At 44.6% G+C, this 17,904-nt stretch overlaps 1 protein-coding gene and 1 non-coding gene across 2 annotated transcripts; one reads left to right on the top strand and one right to left on the bottom strand.

Moving 5' to 3' along the window:
* Positions 1-648: 648 nt before the first annotated feature.
* RND1 (Rho family GTPase 1) lies at positions 649-8,265 on the bottom strand. Its single transcript, XM_060252579.1, has 5 exons — positions 7,873-8,265; positions 7,103-7,190; positions 5,156-5,265; positions 3,521-3,655; positions 649-1,662 (listed from the first exon to the last, which is right to left on the bottom strand). Exons 1-5 carry the CDS (start codon positions 7,990-7,992, stop codon positions 1,417-1,419), a joined length of 699 nt encoding a protein of 232 aa, XP_060108562.1. The 5' UTR covers positions 7,993-8,265; the 3' UTR covers positions 649-1,416.
* A 2,499-nt stretch (positions 8,266-10,764) lies between these two features.
* Positions 10,765-10,831, top strand: TRNAP-AGG (transfer RNA proline (anticodon AGG)). Its single transcript has one exon. It is a non-coding gene; the product is annotated as a tRNA-Pro (tRNA).
* The last annotated feature ends 7,073 nt before the right edge of the window (positions 10,832-17,904 follow it).

Genomic DNA, 17,904 nt, shown 5'->3' with positions numbered 1-17,904 from the left:
GTCCTTGGAAGGTAGGAATGTTGTGCAAATTACACACACACACACACACACATCCCGCCCGAACTTAAGCAACCAGATTGAACCACCAGTAGAGGCATCCATCTCAGGATTCAAGATTCCCTACTTCCTTTGCATACTGTCTTAGAACCAATGCATAGCATTGCCAATTAACACCTGAACAAACTCAGCCCAAGATGACCAGATTTATACTCAAGAAGTCTAGTTTTCAGTTATAATCAGGGAGGTTCACTATGGCAGAGTTTGAAAAACTGCCCTGCAGGCTCAGATCAAGAAGGTAACAAAGGGGCTAGATACGAACATACATAACTTCCCTATACAGAATCATAATACCAGCAGTGCTTCTGCAAAACCTCAGGCAGACATCATTACTAGTTCCACACCTCAAGATTTAACTGGAAAAGCCTAGAATTGAACTTGGGGACTTCTACATGCAAAGCATGCACACACCCTCTGAATGATGGCCTCTATAAACAGTTTTGGATATAAGCCAGGTTTCTTAAAGGTGGTGGTGATAGTTGAAAATCCATGCTTCATCTTGGCCTGGTATCTGTAAGCCCCTTTCTTCTGCATTACTCACACCTGGGAAAGTCCACGAGTGAAAAAGACAAATACAAAACCCCCTTGGAATAGGCTGTTAATCTGCATTATATTTTTTCATTAATAAATAAGGTTTCCTTTTAATAACACTGAACATTTAACAGATTTTCCCTCCCCTTCCCTCCCCCATATTTCTTCCACGCACAAAGAGACAATGTCTATAAAACAGTCACTCCCTTCTCCCACCACCACCCGATCATCTCCTGAGGGAGAAGAGGACACACAGACACCTCCACTCGAGAAGAGATGAAAGGGAGGGCACCCAAAGGGAGGGGGAGGGAGAGGTATCTGCAATCAGCCTGCTTCAGACAGGCAAACGAGACAAGCAGCAGATGGAGAAGGGGACTGGGGCCAATGGGAGATTATTAACTGTGTCAGAAGGGGAGGATACTTTTGAAACCCTCAGACACATGGAACAGCCACTGGAGCCATTACTGTCCAAGATGGTGCAACGTCAGCCCTCAAGGGCCTTCACGAGCAGGCCGTGCCTTGGGCCAGCCTTCACCCTTGCTGTCCAGCCAAACTCTAATTTCCCCCTCATGTCTATCTGGAAGCGCACATTGCAGCTGCATGGTGGGGAAGCGTTTGCAATGTGGAAAGGATGGACAGGCCTGCTGAAGTTGGAGTGGTGGTGGTGGTGGTGGGGTGGGGATTTTGATCTTTCTGGATTCTCCAGGCCTGGCCCATGGGAGCCAGGCAGCCCCCCTCCCTGCCCCAGAAGGGCCAAATGGAAGGCCCGAAGTCCATGGCTGTTCTACCACCACCACTACCCTCTGTTCCCAGAAGTGGGTTGGCCCTTCACATGACAGAGCAGCTTTTTGTTTTCTCTTTTTTGAAAGTGGAAGAGATGAGCTCAGATCGGCTGGGTAAGCGGAGCAGTCTCTTGGGAAAGCTTCGGGCTGGACTCTTGGGAGGCTGGGGGCCAGCCTTGCTGAGGCAGATAGATGCCGCTGTCCGGAAGATGCTGTGCACACTCTTCTCCGACGTGAATGCAGAACACTCCAGATATGTCTCTGCTCCAAGCTGCTTGGCTACAGCACAACCCTGCAAAGAGAGAGCAGAGAACATAAAAACCAGCCAGCAGACCTAAAGGAAAGGCATCAGAACCAGGGAAAAAAACAACATGACACAGAAGATTGCTCTCAGCACACCTGATGGCACTAGCATTTTGGTAACAATTACACTACACAGAGCAATATCTGCATGGTACCTTCACATGGCAAGTCATTTCTACTGTGCCTGGACTTCATTATACTAAATGCTTCCATGAACCAGCCCAGTGCCCCACAGTTATGCAGTTTGGGAAACAACAAATCTCTTGCTTTTTATCCGGGAACTTGAGAATTCACTGGAATGGGGAATGTGGCTGTTTCTTGAGAGAGAAGTATCATCATCATTACCCACTACTGCTAAGGCAGTTCAATTTAAAACACTGGGGCTAATGTGAACCTTGTCTATAATGTGAGCCTCTAGGCATCTGCATTTACCTGTGATCCTCTTTTAATACTGTCAAAAAGTGTCCTTTAATGGTTGGGGATGTGGGATTTGTGTGGTTCAGTTCAAAGCCCTCCTCCCCACACCATCTTTTCCAATCAGGTTTCTCCCATTCCTGTGGGATTTCCCATGGCACTTGCTGAACAATAAAATACCATATAGGAAATGCAAAGGTTTCCATAGTAGAGTTCTGCAGGTGAACTGCATTTTGGATACACCCATGAATTATGCACAGATTACACACCTGTTGCAAGCACCAAAATACTGTCATTCATGGTATGCCTCAACTAGACATAGAAGAATAGAGTTGGAGGGGACTTCCAGGGTCATCTAGTTCAACCCCCTGCACAATGCAGGAAATTCAGGACTGCACTGACATATAGTAGAGGTGCATGTGTGCCAAAAGCCCTGGCCAACCCAGTTCCGGCACAGTACATCTGTGAAGTGAAGTAAGGTTACATATGGGTATAAACCCACTGGATTTCAAGACGTTTTTAAAATCTGGAACTCAGTGGCTGAGTAGAGACCGGCACTTTGGGCCAACTCAGAGATGCCTCTGAAGTCAGCCCAAAAAATCCCTGAAGACCATAACATCTGCCTCCCGTCCCCATCCCACACTGACCATGTCCTCTAGGCCAATCCACCCGGCCCTAAAAGCTACCACTTCGGAAGTGGTCACAAATTTTTGGGCCAGCCACTATTTGCCTCCACACCGTTTGGAAGGGGAAGGGCGCACATGAGGCGACTTGGCTGTGTGGAAGCGCCAAGCCGGTTCCAGCTTTTTTTCTTTTACTGGCCAGTCAGAGCACTTCTGAGCATGAGCGCATGAGCATTCAACCCATTAAAAAAAACAGAGTAGGGACTTCTGAGGTGCCTCCCCATGTGGAGATGCCCGGCCGCCTCAGGGTTGGGATGGGGTCGCATGGCTGGGGACCGTGTGGAAGCTCTGGGACAGCTCTTTTTGAGCTGTCCCACTTTCAGCCGCCTCCCAGCCACCCCAGAATGCCCGTCTGTTCTCAGCCAGTCATAAGCAAGTAGTGTTATTCTACTCCCTGTATGATTCCCATAACAATACATATAGTTTTAAAGAGGCATCCTGGGTCAGAAGTCCCCCCCCCCAGCACAAAAAAAAGGATTGTTCAAAATACCTTTTTGTGCTAACATACCATGTGATTCAGTGTGTAAAGGGTTTCTTACAGACTTATACCATAGGAGTGGTATCCCCTAAGAATTCTTGCATCTGTAACGTGCGGAATTTTGAATTTAATAAAACTTGCTACCATAATCAAAGTGCAAGTAAGCCAACACAGAGCATCACTTGACCACATAAAAAATGACTACAACTGTGATCCAAAGAAAAGGTTTCATTACAAGTGACAGATCCACATCAGTGCAATGAGTTGCTAACCTGTTCATAAGAGATGGGAGCTTGTTTCTGATGGGACAACTCCATCAGGGTGCTGAGGTCAGTACGAAGGTCTGTCTTGCAGCCAATCAGCAGCACACGGGTGCTTGGGCAGTAGTCCAAAATCTCTGTCTTCCACTGGAAAGGAAGAAACATCTTGAAGGTAATTTGAGCCCTGAATATTCTGACAAGTATAGAAGTTGCCATGCCATCACAATTCAAGTCACCTCGTCCTTCTGGGCTCTACTAACATCTGCATGAACTGGGAAGATTCAAGAACAAGATCACCATAATGGTGTGTGATTTTAAAGTAGTGCTGTAAAGGAAACCTCAAGCACTCTTGATTCCACAAGGAGATTTGATGCCTCAAGAAGAACACTTACATTCCACATACCATCAGCGCTTCTAAATCTGGGCCATGTTAAAAATGACAAGAATAATTTGTTTTTTTGCAAAAAATAACAGGAAGCAGACCTAAACCTCTAAACATCAGGACTAATCACAGACCAAGATGTCTTAAGACAATGTTACTTGCTACCAGAAGAGATATTCTAAGCACAGTATCAGTTTGGTGTTATTAGAAATTTTCTTCAAGTTCTGTACTGTTCCTCTTCTTTCCCTTAGACATGAATACCACAGGCAGTGATTCAGAGTTATGATAAGTTAACGTGCCATTTTTAATCTATAACAAACCAATGCTAACTTCAGCAGTAACTACCATTACAGCTGGATTGTTGTGCCTTGCAGGGTTGATCAACTCAAGTTTTCTCCTTCAGCATCTTTTACTAGCAGACCATTTGGCACATTACTCCCCTTGGCAACTGTTTTCTCCATTACAATTTCAGTGTTCATCTACTGCATTTTTATCCTCAAAGCAGCACAAATTAACATACGTGGCTCTTCTAATTTTTTCCTCAACAACCCTGTGAAGTATCTTAGATTTAGAGAAAGGCTGGGTCAAGGTCACTCAGCAAGCATCATGGATTTGAACCACGTCTCCTTGGTCCTTGTATAGCATCCTAGCCAGTACAGCACACTTTTATACATGCCAGTGTTAGAGAATCAAGGATAACCTGGCCATACATTTTTACTCAGAGGACACCGTTAATAGATGTCTGCTCCAGAACTAATCACATTACCACTTCAGTGCACAGGACGTTCAAAATATTTTCAACAGAAATTCAGAATGAAAAGCATGCACAAAGCCATTCAAATCACTTCTATTACAAAATTATTAATATTGCCCACATAGAAACACACATATGCAAACAAAATCTGAAAAATGACAGCGTGGGTCAATCTGTCACTTTAAACTCAAAAACACATTCTTTTTTGCTACCATATTTTGATAAAAACTTAGTAGGACCATCAGGGGGTAGATACAAATGTACTGGAGTCTCTTCCAGACAGCAGCATGCCACTGAGCATCCATAGTGTTGGCAATTGTCTCTGGGAGCTCACATGCTTTTGTGACCTAGCAGGAAGTGGCAATGCCTTGAACATGTGTAGTCAACCACTGCTTCCTTATTAAAGTGTATATTTGCTTCCCATAATGTATGCATCCAGTCAAGCCACTATTAAAAAGTTCAGTCTTATAGGCAGGTATCACCTAGTCTAGGACAGGTGCACAGATCTCACCTTCTTCAGAGCACTGTCCATGGTCTCAGGGCGGCTGACATCGAAGCACAGCAGGACAGCATCTGAGTCACTGTAACACAGAGGGCGTACATTGTCATAGTATGGAGATCCTGTAGGAAAAGGGGATAGGAAAATTACACAGTTGCTCAAATCCCTCACCCCTTGGCCAAAAGAATAAAAGAAAGTAAAAATCATCTGATAAGAGTAGGTTAAACTCTGCTTTTTAAAGGTGTATCAGACACTTCTCTGCTTATCTGCTACCAAAAAAATAGCAAGAATAAAGCAGTCAATAGTTTCCTGAAGCCGGCACACAAGTTCCTTTCTTGCATGGCTCTCATTCACCCCCACCTACCCCTTCAGTATTCAGTCTGCTCTGAAGAGAGGAAACAGCTTTGCCAGGGTTATATAAATCAAAGCCATCTTCTTTTCCCCCCTTGGCTCCCCACAAAGCAATATTGAGGGCAGGAGTAGTACAATGCCCCCACTATCTAGGGATAGGAAGGGAAATGTAACAGACAGGGAGGAATGGGGGTTGCTTAGCAACACCAGTGAGTAGAGAAAAAGGAGGCTGCAGATGTGCAAGGGATGACATGCTTGCAAAATGGGAGGGGGGAACTGCTCAGAGCTTGGGGGGGGGGGTTACTGCATAGGTGCAGGGGAAAGAAGAGGCAATTGGATCCCAGGGAGGGGGGCTGTGAGAAACAGCAGCAACCAAAAATGCTTCTGCAGTCCAGACACTGCGTGCGTAGAATAGCAAGCAGCCCCTGCCTCCCTGCACTAGCACAATCACCATGGCAACAAAGGGGATCCATGTAGCCAGGGACCCCCACCTCTGGCCCCTTTTAAAGGAGGGGATGCAGAAGCAACAGGAGCTTCCATTGCCTGCCCCAATCAATCCCAGTTGCTAGGGTAACTCCTTTGTACCCCTCTACACACACAATACCTTCAAGAGCCCCTTATTGTGAGTGGCTTGTTTCCCCATTCCTCCTTCCCCCACCCCCAATTTCTCCAGCAAAGTCCATTGAAGCCCCTGTCCCCCATTCCTTCCCAATATGCACAATAGGCAAGTCCCTCCCCTTTGCATTCCAAAGGAGAAATGAATGAAAAGAGCAAAAACTAAGCCCAGGAAAAGCATTAATCTTTCACCACCTTTAGGATCCCAAAAATCTTGAAGGGAAGGTTTTTTTAATAACAGCATTTTTTAAAAAATTACTTTAGCAATAAGCATTTATTCTGACTCATGTTGGGGGAAAGCATCTATGGATCCAATAAAGGAACATCAGCAGCAAAGCATTTATTTACAGATGTTCTAACCTTAAAGCCAAAGTGGGCAATTTTAGGGGAAGTCTCCCAGGACTGGTTCCATTTGGCCAGAATGCCAACTTTTAGGGTCCAAAGTCTCTGTTCTTCCAGCCATCTGCAGATCCCCCCCCCCCACAGTCACTCTCTTAGGAGGAGGCATTGGCTCTGCATACCAATTGTTTGATGTCCCCATTTCCAGTCTTAGAGCTCAGGACTGCACTGCATCTTGCAAAGTGTAGTCCGAAAGACCAAGGAAATACACACCCACTCATTTCCAAACCATCTGTTCTGACTAGGCAAACCTTCACCTGTACCTTATGACAGCAAAGGTGGGTGAAAAAAATTTACACCCATCTGCAGTGTCTCCTGTACCCAAAGCTAAGATGGGTCAAGAGAGAAGAACAAAACAAGCACTGATCATAACTGCTGATATCAAGATGCCCTTTTCCATCCCAACACAAGCACGGAGCCACTGAAAAATGTGTATTTCATCATTTACAGCCACAGACTTTCAGTCCTAATGCATCCCTTCTTTCCCAGACAGTAGGTTCTACAAGTTATTCTACCCAGGCAGTTTCACTGCAGCACAGTTGGCAGGGTGTGTAGGCCTGGCCCACCACATCCAAAAGGAGAAAAACGTCTCACCAGATGTATCCCATAGACTGAGCTCCACCCGCTGCTCCTCTGTCTCTAAGCACGCTGTGTAGTTCTCAAAAACCGTGGGGACATATGTCTGCAATGAAGAGAAAGACAGCCCAGGGGTCATTAGCCAGAACTTTTAAATTTGTGTGACCTACTTCAGGGAGGGAGTGAAGGCATCAAAAGGAAAAGAAGGACCTACTCTTCCCCCCCCCCCCATCTAGATCTGATGAGGAGTTACAACCTGCCAAGGGGAGCCACCATTAACACGCAACCTGAAGATGTCACCAGAAGTTGACTGACCAAAGCACTTTGGTGGACAGCTCTGCATATCAAGTCCATGCTGCCAAAAGGGAGAAGCCATATTGACTCTTGGGCAGAAGCAAGAGATTTTTTTTTTTTTTAAAGACAGGATCACTTTACCCACTCTCCCAGCCGGCCCTCTAATGCTCAGCTCTGGAAAAAAGGGCAAAGAGAAATGGAGGGTTGTGGCAGGCCAGAGACTAAGCTGGGGAACAGTCCCAAAGAAACCTGAAGAGCCAGGTTACTGTTAAAAGACAGCTAGCTCAGGAGACCCTTTTCAGCCCCTACTCCAACATTTCCAGTAGAAAATTAGTATTAATAAGCAGTTCCACCTTAAGAAGCTGGTCAGAGGTATTTTCTGTTCAAGTCTGGAGGGAGAGCAGTCGAGGGTAAAACTCCCCCCACCACCATTACCTTCCGCATCGGAGGGCATAGATCCAGAAGCACTTCCTTTCCGATTCAACTCCACTCACCTCCGGGTAGCAGTCCTTAGCCAACACTTGCAACATGGCAGTCTTTCCACAGTGCACATCCCCTACAAGAACCAGTTTGCATCTGGCCACTGCTGGCTGAAGAGCTCTCCTCTCCCTCATAGCGGCTTCGGCGGCGTCTCTTGATGCACCACTGAGGAGATGCTGCAGCAAGACCCAAAATAGTCCTCACGAGACACGTTCTCTTTCGCAGGCTAAAACGAGCCGGGGGCTGGGAAGGAGGGGGGGGCAGTGAAAGCGGCTCTTATAGATAATAAGGGAAGCCAATGGAAGGCAGAGGCGGGACTTCGTGCCACCAATCGGAGAATTAGGACTCTTGCTCGATGACCGGCGACGGAGCCGGCTGGCTGAGTCAGAGGTCCCCCCCCCCCCCCCCGTTCTTTTAAAGAGACATTCCGATGCCTGGAAAGGACTTTTTACTTTTTTGCGCAGATTAAACCGGGAGGGAGGGGCGCGAAGCGCCGTCATGATGTTCAACTGTAAATCAATTAAGGAGGCCCGCCTGTGTTTGCTTTTCCACGTAGCACAGAGCCTTGGAACAGGTTAGAAGGTTAAAGGCTTCAAGGAACATCGCTGCTTCAGTTGTTCTTTAGTAATTCAGCTCGAGGACTAAAGTTGTTGAACCAATGACCAAGAAAAGCAGGCAGCGTTCTACCAAAGAGTATGTCTCTTCAAAAGAATGGTCTGTATCTGCCTGCCTCCTGCCTGCCTGCCTGCCTGCCTGCCGACAAAAGGAAAGTGTCAACCATCTGAACATCGCGATTTTTTTCCTTTTGACGTCATTTGTATAAATGCAAATTTTGTAGTTTTTTGAGATGGGGGGGGGTATTTCCTTGTGCAGGGGAGCTCATAGTTGTGTATCAGTTGTCTAATTTTTGTGACAGATCCGTCTTGGGTATGGAGACGTTTCTAACAGTATCATTCCTGCCCACTCCCCCCCAAAACACCAGATCAGGGGAGGCCAAACTTGCTTAATGTATGAGTCACATAGAATAAATGTCAGATATAGGAAGGGAGGGAGGGAGGCAAACAGATGGGGAAGCCGGGAGAGAGAGGTGGAAAGAAAGCAACTTTAAATGTATCTTCATGCCTTTTTTAAGCCGGCTGATTGGGTGGGGGCTTTGAGAGCCACACAATGTGTGTGAAAAAGCCACATGTGGCTCCAGAGCTGCAGTTTGGCCACCCCTGCACCAGATGTTCCCTGGAAGTACACAGCTTTCCAGATGAAGGAAAAAATATTTTAATGAGGTTTGTAGGTACTTGTAACAAGTGGTTAAATGAAATTTCAGAGGGGAAATGATCCCCCCCTCTGTTCTCATATAATTTTTTCTTCTACTTTTTTCAGCATTTGACTAATATATACAAAAGTTCATGTTAGCTCTAAAACCAAATGGTCAGAGCAAGCAGTGCCCTCTGCAGGAAACATGGATGATACTGAATTACTGCACTGTTTCTAGAATCTAGTCGAGGCATACCCATTTGGTTGGTGTGGTTAGAATATACAGGTATTTGTGGGTAAAGTATGAGAGGGGGAATAAACTCTGGATTTCCTCTACTCAACTTATTCTTTATTATGTCAGGTAATGACTCAGCCAGGGGCAGTGCTGTTCATTCTGACTGGCAGTAGCTCTCCCAGTACTTTAAAAAAATATTTCCCAGGTCTGCTATCTAGAAATTGTACTGGGAGACGGTAATACATACAAAATTTTACATTAATAAATCAGGTATTAATTTGGAAAGCATATTATTTCTAGACTGCTGAGGACATCAGAGGGAGTGGAGGAGGCAGACAGGCACTCCCTAATCATTCCTGAATCCATTGCCAAGTAAGTGAAGGTAGGCTATGGAAGGGACATGAAAATAAGGGTTCGAATCAGTATTCTATCCACAATACCATGCCTAGGAGCCTATCTTGAAACTGTGTAAGGCTGCATGAATTCAAACTCAGAATACAAGAGCAACATGCCATTTTCATATGGCATTTTGTAGAATTATTTATTTTAGTCAACCTTTCTTTCCAGTGAGGAGCCACCAAAGTGACTTATATTGTTCCCCTCTTCTCCATTTTATCCTCACAAAAGCCCTGTGAGGGAGGTTAGACTGAATGGATGTGACTGGCCCAAGATTACACAGCAAGCTTCTGGCGGAATGGGAATTTGAACCTGGTTGCCGATTCGTATTCCTAAAGCATTAATTAACAAATGGCAATCAGATCTTAACAAGTTCTTATGGGCACAAGGTAAACCCAGAGTCTGCCATAAAACTCTAATTCAACCCTCTACACAAGGCAGCATGAACTATCCAGACCTGTTGGCTTACTAACAAGCATCACTATTAACACAAATTGCTCAAATAATAATAGATCGCAACTACTCTGATTGGAACGACATAGAGGCTAGCTATTTAAAACCTTACCACTTATCAGATGTAATTTGGAATCATAGACTTTTATCAGAATCTAGCTATTCCAAAAACATTTTCCTTGACCCATTACTTACCTTCTGGAGACAGAAACACTAAAAATTCATTCCTCAGATTTCACGGTATTCATCCTTTTTAAACCAAGAATGGTATATTCCAGGACAACAAAACACAGAATATACACAATGGAGAAAAAAACTGTTATCATCTCAAAGATTTATGGAACCAGGATAAGTTTGTAGACAGACACTAGAAAATAAACTAAAGAGTAGTATTAACTGGTTTCAATATCTACAAATTAGAGATATGTTTCACACTCCTAAGATTAAGGAGGCTTTTTCTCGCCCCCAGACACATAACGAGGCTTTCATCAAAGACCTAAAGAACAACACAAAAGGTCTACTGTCTAAACTTTATAAATTAATACTTTATAAATTAATATTGGGGAGGAACGGTGGCTCAGTGGTAGAGCATCTGCTTAGGAAGCAGAAGGTCCCAGGTTCAATCCCTGGCATCTCCAAAAAAGGGTCCAGGCAAATAGATGTGAAAAACCTCAGCATGAGACCCTGGAGAGCCGCTGCCAGTCTGAGAAGATAATACTGACTTTGATGGACCAAGGGTCTGATTCAGTATAAGGCAGCTTCATATATTCATATGTTCATTTCCCAATTTGAGACACAAAAGCATACTTACCAAGAACTATGGAAACGAGACTGCCAGAGAGAACTAAACGAACCACAATGGGACATGATATGGAATTCCTACTGTAACAAATCTAAAGTAATAAACATTAAATTCCAATTTCATAAAACCTTATTTTGATGGTTCTGGTCACCACATAAATTAAACAAAATCCCGAAATTGAGCCATACTGTACAAAATTATGCGGGGAGCAGTCAGATTTCATACACGGATAGTGGACATGCAGACACATCGCTAACTTTTGGCAACTGATAAAGCTCCAAATCAAAAAAATTACTTTGATTGACTTACCCCTGGAACCGGACATATTTCTGTTACATAATTGGAAAGAAACAAAAATTAGCGCTGGCAAAGCAGAACTAATATAGGTGCTAATCGCCATGGCAAGAATGGTCATTGCCTCAACATGGGTGAACAAAGTCATTCCCACTCTAGAAATGTGGTATAATTGAGTGTAGGATACTTTTATTATGTGCAAGATCACTTACAATATGTACAACATTCCATATGACAAATATGAAAAACATGTTATTGCCATTTGGTATCCTCTTGTAACTTATCTCTCAGAAAATGACATTATTCCTAAAAACCCCTATTACAATAAGCTAATTTATTTTTAAAGATCCTCTTGTCTAAAAATAGAACAATCCTCATAACGGACTAGAAAAGACCTTATAAATTAATTGCTGGAGTATACTACATGTTATAACAAATCTATTGTATCCTCTGTTGTTCAGCTGTGATTGTAAGATGTAAGATGTCAAACCCTCAATAAAGCTTATTTTCATTCAGAAAAAAAAATAAAGAACCTGGTTGTCCTTGATCCTAGTCCAGCACACTAACCACAATGTCACACTGACTCTCAAAATGCTAGTTAGAATGAACCTTTGTGGGGTGGGGTAGTGTTTATGTTTATGTTTATTGGATTTATATCCCACCCTCTCCGCTGGAGCAGACTCAGGGTGGCTCACAACACATAAAAACAGAACAGTTCATATTACATTATTAAAACAATTAAAACAGTCTGGTTCTAATATCAGTTGACAGTATTACAATTCAGATGGCGTTCAGGATATAAGATGTGATTCCCTACTCCCATATCAGTCATTCCAGATTAAAGGCCAGTTGGAATAATGTCGTTTTACAGGCCTTGCAGAACTGGGCGAGGTCCCGCAGGGCCCTAACTTCTTCCAGCAACTGATTCCACCAGAAGGGGAATTGTGGTGGTAGACTCTGTCTTATGCATATTCACACAGCACCTGTTGTACTTGTGGAGGGCTCTCTGTTGGAATCAGGAACCCTACCCCACCCCCACCCCCAAAAAAGCAGGGATCATGTTCACATAGTCCAACAGATGTCGATTGCAGATATGACATTATTCCTAAATAAAAAAGCCCAATGACCCCACATTCTCCAATACTCTTCTAACCATCCCTCAAAATGGAATATGAGCTCCAACACTTATTCTAAGAGTCCATACACAGAATTAAAAGTAAAATAAAAACCTTTGCTTAAGGAAACTGTGACGGAACCGGCCCGATTCTGCCTTCAGACCCAGTCCCGTCAACTCCCTATTGAGTCGCCAACTCCTGGAGGGAGCTATTTCTCCTCCAGCCACCTGGGCTCGCTGCCACCACCTGCTCAGTCTAGGGGTTCAGATTGAGAGGAACAGGACTCCCAATCCCCCTCTCCAGCTAAGGTCCTCTGCCACCCTGTACTTGGGTATCACAGAGACCACAGCACTTCTTTGGGGAACCCCTGGAGGATTGGCACCTTATCCAACTGCATGCCTTCCCCCTTCCCCAGGGCCCCCTTCATAAAGCACTGGCATCCGGGCCACAGGAATCTTGGCGGGTGGTCCCAGAACCCCCTTGATTCTGAATGCCATATCAGGGACAATGTCAGCTTCTGACACCAGATCTGCCTTCACAAGGGTGACTGAAGAGCCAGTGTCAGCATATCCCAAAACCAACCGGTCCTTAAGCCTTACTGGTTCAACAAAATCACTCCAGGCCTCTGCAGGCTCCATTCTGGTGAAAAGACATTCATGGCTTACCACGGCCACATACTCCTCCTTCACCTGTGGAGTGACTGGTGCTTTTGTTGTGGGTTTGGGGGGTTCAGCTTGCAACTCTGGGCAGACTGACCGTAGGTGTCCAGCCTTCCCACAGTTGTGGCACGTTCGAATCTGGGGCCGATCCTGATTAGTCAAATCAGGGGATTTCCTTCCCTCTTCCTGGGGAGGTTTCCCTTCCCTTTTGGGTGCCGGGTGTTCCTTCCCACCCATTGGGGACCCCTTTTGTCCCCTTCCCAACTGGGAAGGGATCCAATCCAACCCCTCTCTGTTCTGCACCAGCTTGTCCACCAGTTCTGAGGCCTCTGTAATGGTTTTAGGTTTCCTATCTTTTACCAGGCATTTCAACTCTTTGGGAAGTCTTAAGTAGAACTGGTCTAAAATCAACAACTGAAACAAAGCCTTAAAATCCTGGGCTTTTTCTTCCTCTACCCATCTCTTCCCAAGATCACCCAGCTTTACCCCAAATTCAGAACAGGATTTACATTCTGGTGGGGCTAAACCCCTGAACTGCTTTCGGAAGTGGTCTGCCCCCAGTCTAAACCTTTTAAAGACAGTGGCTTTAAAGGTTGCATGCTGTGATAGATGGCTGCAAGTTCTCCAGTCAGGATGCTACAGAGGTAAGACATATAGTCTTCCTCTGCAATTCCCCACTGTTTGGCTGCCTTCTCAAAGTTGGAGAGGTATATGGAGGGGTCTTCTCCCTCTTTGTACACTGCAAAGTCTTTGTGGGTGACTTTGATCTTTTTGCTTTGTTCAGCTTTCAGACATAGCACCTCAAGCTCATGGTGATGTTGCTCTTTCTGCTCCTGTCTGCGGATCTCAGCTTGTCTTTCATCCCTCTCTCTTTCCTCCCGGCTGCGGATCTCTGCCTGTCTTTCATCCCTCTCTCTTTCCTCCCGTCTACGGTCTCGGTCCGCCTCGATACGCATTCTCTCCAGTTCCAATTGTAGCCGTAAGGTTGCTTCTGACTGGGCGGGGTGCACTTCTGCAGGTGCCCCTGCATGCTGATTATGCTCCAACAGAAGGTCTTGCATATCTGCTACAGTCATGTTGTCACACTCCAGCTTTTGCTTTGCACACTCTTCCTGGAGCTGTGGCTTTGTCATCTTCAGGATGTCCCGTCTCTGGGCATGCTCCATCCTAACTAAACTAAACTTTCCCTACTCCAGTTGACCCGAAAATAAAACAAAACCTCTGTTGCTTCCTCTGGGTGCTTGCACGTCTCAAATTCAAAATGCCAACTTAAAAAAAAGAATGCCTGGGCAATCAAGTTCTCTGTTTGTTCTTATCCCACCGCTGCCGCCAAATGTGACGGAACCGGCCCGATTCTGCCTTCAGACCCGGTCCCGTCAACTCCCTATTGAGTCGCCAACTCCTGGAGGGAGCTATTTCTCCTCCAGCCACCTGGGCTCGCTGCCACCACCTGCTCAGTCTAGGGGTTCAGATTGAGAGGAACAGGACTCCCAATCCCCCTCTCCAGCTAAGGTCCTCTGCCACCCTGTACTTGGGTATCACAGAGACCACAGCACTTCTTCGGGGAACCCCTGGAGGATTGGCACCTTATCCAACTGCATGCCTTCCCCCTTCCCCAGGGCCCCCTTCATAAAGCAGCATGGTCTAAGCGGTTGGGGATCTATGTGGTACAGAGTTTGACTGCCAGCATTCAAAACAGTAAAAATGTTTAATAAGAAGAGAAAGAAAAAAATAAAAACAAAAACAAAAGCAATTACATGTAAAAGTTTAGCACAGCACCTGAACAGCAACAAGAAGGACAAATAAAAGGTAGATTTAAATGCATCCTCTCGTCCCTGGTGTAAACTAGCCCTACCTTGTGAATTACTGCCTGGGGGCCACTCCGCCTCTCCCATGGGCAGGAGCCCACAGGCTGGCAACCTCTCTCCCTGAGCACCAGCTGAGAACTGGCCTTTTCCCACCTAACTCAAATAAATAAAACAAAAGAACTTCCTGCCCCTCTAGGAGGCTTTCCCCCTAGAGTTGCTGGTTTAACTCCAGAAGGGAGGAGGCAATGAGGGGAAGGCTAAAGAACTTCCTGCCCCTCTAGGAGGCTTTCCCCCTAGAGGCGCTGGTTTAACTCTGGAAGGGAGGAGGGGATGAAGGGAGGCTAGGCCAAAGCCTGCTTTAGTAGTTTAATGTTCCCTTCCAAGGAAGCACCAACATTAACTAAGATGACGTTCCTCCACAGAAACAAAGCAGCAAGTTGGCCCAGTGCAATGTATCATTTCAGATTTTTCTGTCTCTCTCATTCAGTGGTACCAATGTCAGTGGGCACAACAACCTGATTAGCAGGAATGGATAGTGCTGAACAATGGATCCCAGAATAGGCTCAGCTTCCACTTTGGCACAGTTTATTTTTCAGTCAGTGGACTGAATATCATTGTTATTTGTGTTTCCTGTCTTAATGCTTGTGAAATAGCCAAACATCTCTATTAAGAATGACAGTAACTTTGGTGGGCAATTTTACATGTCCCAGCAGACAGGAATCCAGGATTCTGAAGTTAAATGAATTTATGTTTGCTTTAATGACTCATTGTCTAAGCTGTGAGCACTCAGTAAACTAAGTAATAAAAAGCATCTGATGGTGATGTCACTAGTTTCAAAAGGCAGAGGTGAATTTAGACATGTATTTTGGACCAGAATCATTGCAACTTGCCCTAAAATGCTGCTGCTTCATTGGAATCTAACTGGAGATTCATATATGATGGTCCTGTACACCAAGTCAGATTATTGGTCCGCAAGCCCAAGTTTTGTCTACAGTGACTAGTAGTGGTTCTGTGCCAGAGATTCTTTCCAAAAACTAGAGATGCTGTAGATAGAATTTGGGATCATCTACCTGACACATGCTTCATTGCTCAGCAATGGCAGGAGAGCTGAAATAAATTGTCAAGAAATTGATTACACAAACTAAAGGTTATTTACATGTATGAAGTGTTACTGTTTTAGTAGGCAGATCAATATAGTGTCATTGATGTATTGTTGGTTTTTAACTGTTTGATATGTTGGAATCTGCCCTGAGCTCTTATGGGAAAGGGTGGAATACAAATTCACAGAAATAAATAAATAATACATTCCTACCCATTTTTTTAAAGCTTGCAAAAAGCTTGCAGATATGACATTATTCCTAAATAAAAAAGCACTCCCACAGTAAAAGGAGGGGGCAATGGCAGGTGTGAGAGGATACCACAGAGAATCCTCTCCATTGCTGCTGCAAATGCCTTTGCATTCACAGTACCACACAAAGCACAACAAGAGAATCACCTCCATGTAGAAGCAACCTCAGGCTGAGTCTGGGAACAGACCGGTAGCCAGTGACTCTAATACATGAAGTATCAGTAAGCCTTCTTGGGAAAACATTTGTTAGCCAAGTGCTGAAGTTTGAGCTTGGTCACAGTCACCTACCCACGCACCCAACCCTTAGTCTCTCAGCTTTTATCTGATTAGACTCCAGAGTCTTGCTTCTTGTGTTGAAACAGGCAACTCCCAGTTTGTTTTGTGTCACTGCCCTTGAGACAAGGACTCAGCAGTATTCCCATTGTCCTGCACAATGGCATTATTTATTAGTAAATTACCTGTCATTATAGAGTGGGGTCAGCAGGGAGGGTTAAACATATTGCCAGGAACAGGCAGTCTGTCTGAACAGAGAAATTATGGTCACCATTTAGAGACAGCCCAAACCCTGGTAAAATATATCAATATAAAAACATAAGCAATTAATTTGGGTGCCTCACTACCAAGCACACAGCCTCTTCAACCATATTTACCCCTTGGTTATGTGAAACTATGGAGCTGAACTAAATTTAAATACATATAATTTTAGGATTGTTGGGGAGGAAGAGCACATTTAAGAGCAGGAGCCCATCTGGGGACACCATATATAGCACTAAGTAGAAATTCATTTGCTGTCTTAGCCTCTGAAACATACAAAGAACAATCCACCAGAAAGAGGAGGCTATGCTGGCTGCTATATTTTTACTTAGTTTTAATTTATGCTCTGCTTTTCTGCATTCATTGCAAATAATAAAAAAATATAGCAGACATTTAAAATCCATTTTAGACATTCATTAAGATAATTAGAAATTATTCAGAAATTGAGGAAAGGGAGAAAATCAACAACCAAATAAAATGCATTAAGTGGTTCCTAGTTCCCAAAGCTTGGAAGAGAGGAAAGTTTGTAATGATTTATTTAAAATTGCAATGCAATGAGGAAGGAACTCAAGTTACTCAACAAAACAGGCAGATGGCCAAAAACAGACATAGCACTGGAAATTCCATGTCTGGAGATCACAAGAATTTTTGTTGTTAATGTGGCAGGTGCTCAGGACTCCAGTTTGGATCAGGACCCTGGCACGGAGGACAGTTTAAGCACCCCTCTGGATGCCATTTTCCTGACCTGAAATAGCCCCACAGAGTGGCTATCTTCTGATTGGAGCAAACATAGAAGAAGAAGCAATATAAGAATGCTCTCTGTAGTGCAAGCCAGTCTTGCTACAGGTGACATGTTCAGTCCTGCCAGCTAGCACTCTGGGAAATTCCCAGTGGCTTGACCCATGAATGGATCTGGGAAGTATCATCCTTAAAACAGCCTATTTTTGAAAGCTACTGGAAATGGTCTTTATGCAAGCAATCTGTCAAGGTTGTATGAGATTCTTCCATTTTCCATTGTACAAGTTGACTCACCACTTTCCCATTATTAACATCACGGCAAGTTGTCATAACTTTTAAGACTGTTTCAGATTAGGTGAGGGAGGGGCTGTTCAGCACTGAACAACCACAGTTCTTTGAACTGGTAAAGGAGC

The sequence above is a fragment of the Heteronotia binoei genome, chromosome 13, assembly GCF_032191835.1.
Source record: "Heteronotia binoei isolate CCM8104 ecotype False Entrance Well chromosome 13, APGP_CSIRO_Hbin_v1, whole genome shotgun sequence".
In the NCBI taxonomy this organism is placed as follows: domain Eukaryota; kingdom Metazoa; phylum Chordata; class Lepidosauria; order Squamata; family Gekkonidae; genus Heteronotia; species Heteronotia binoei.
Note: the sequence above shows the minus strand (reverse complement) of the source record. Positions and strands in the feature narration are given on the sequence as shown.

Coding starts and splice junctions, on each gene's coding strand:
- RND1 (XM_060252579.1), bottom strand. CDS start 7,992: ATGAGGGAGAGGAGAGCTCTTCAGCCAGCAGTGGCCAGATGCAAACTG. Junction 5,266..7,102: donor CAGTCTATGGGATACATCTG/GTGAGACGTTTT, acceptor CTTTTCCTACAG/GATCTCCATACTATGACAAT. Junction 1,663..3,520: donor CTCCCATCTCTTATGAACAG/GTTAGCAACTCA, acceptor CTCTCTTTGCAG/GGTTGTGCTGTAGCCAAGCA.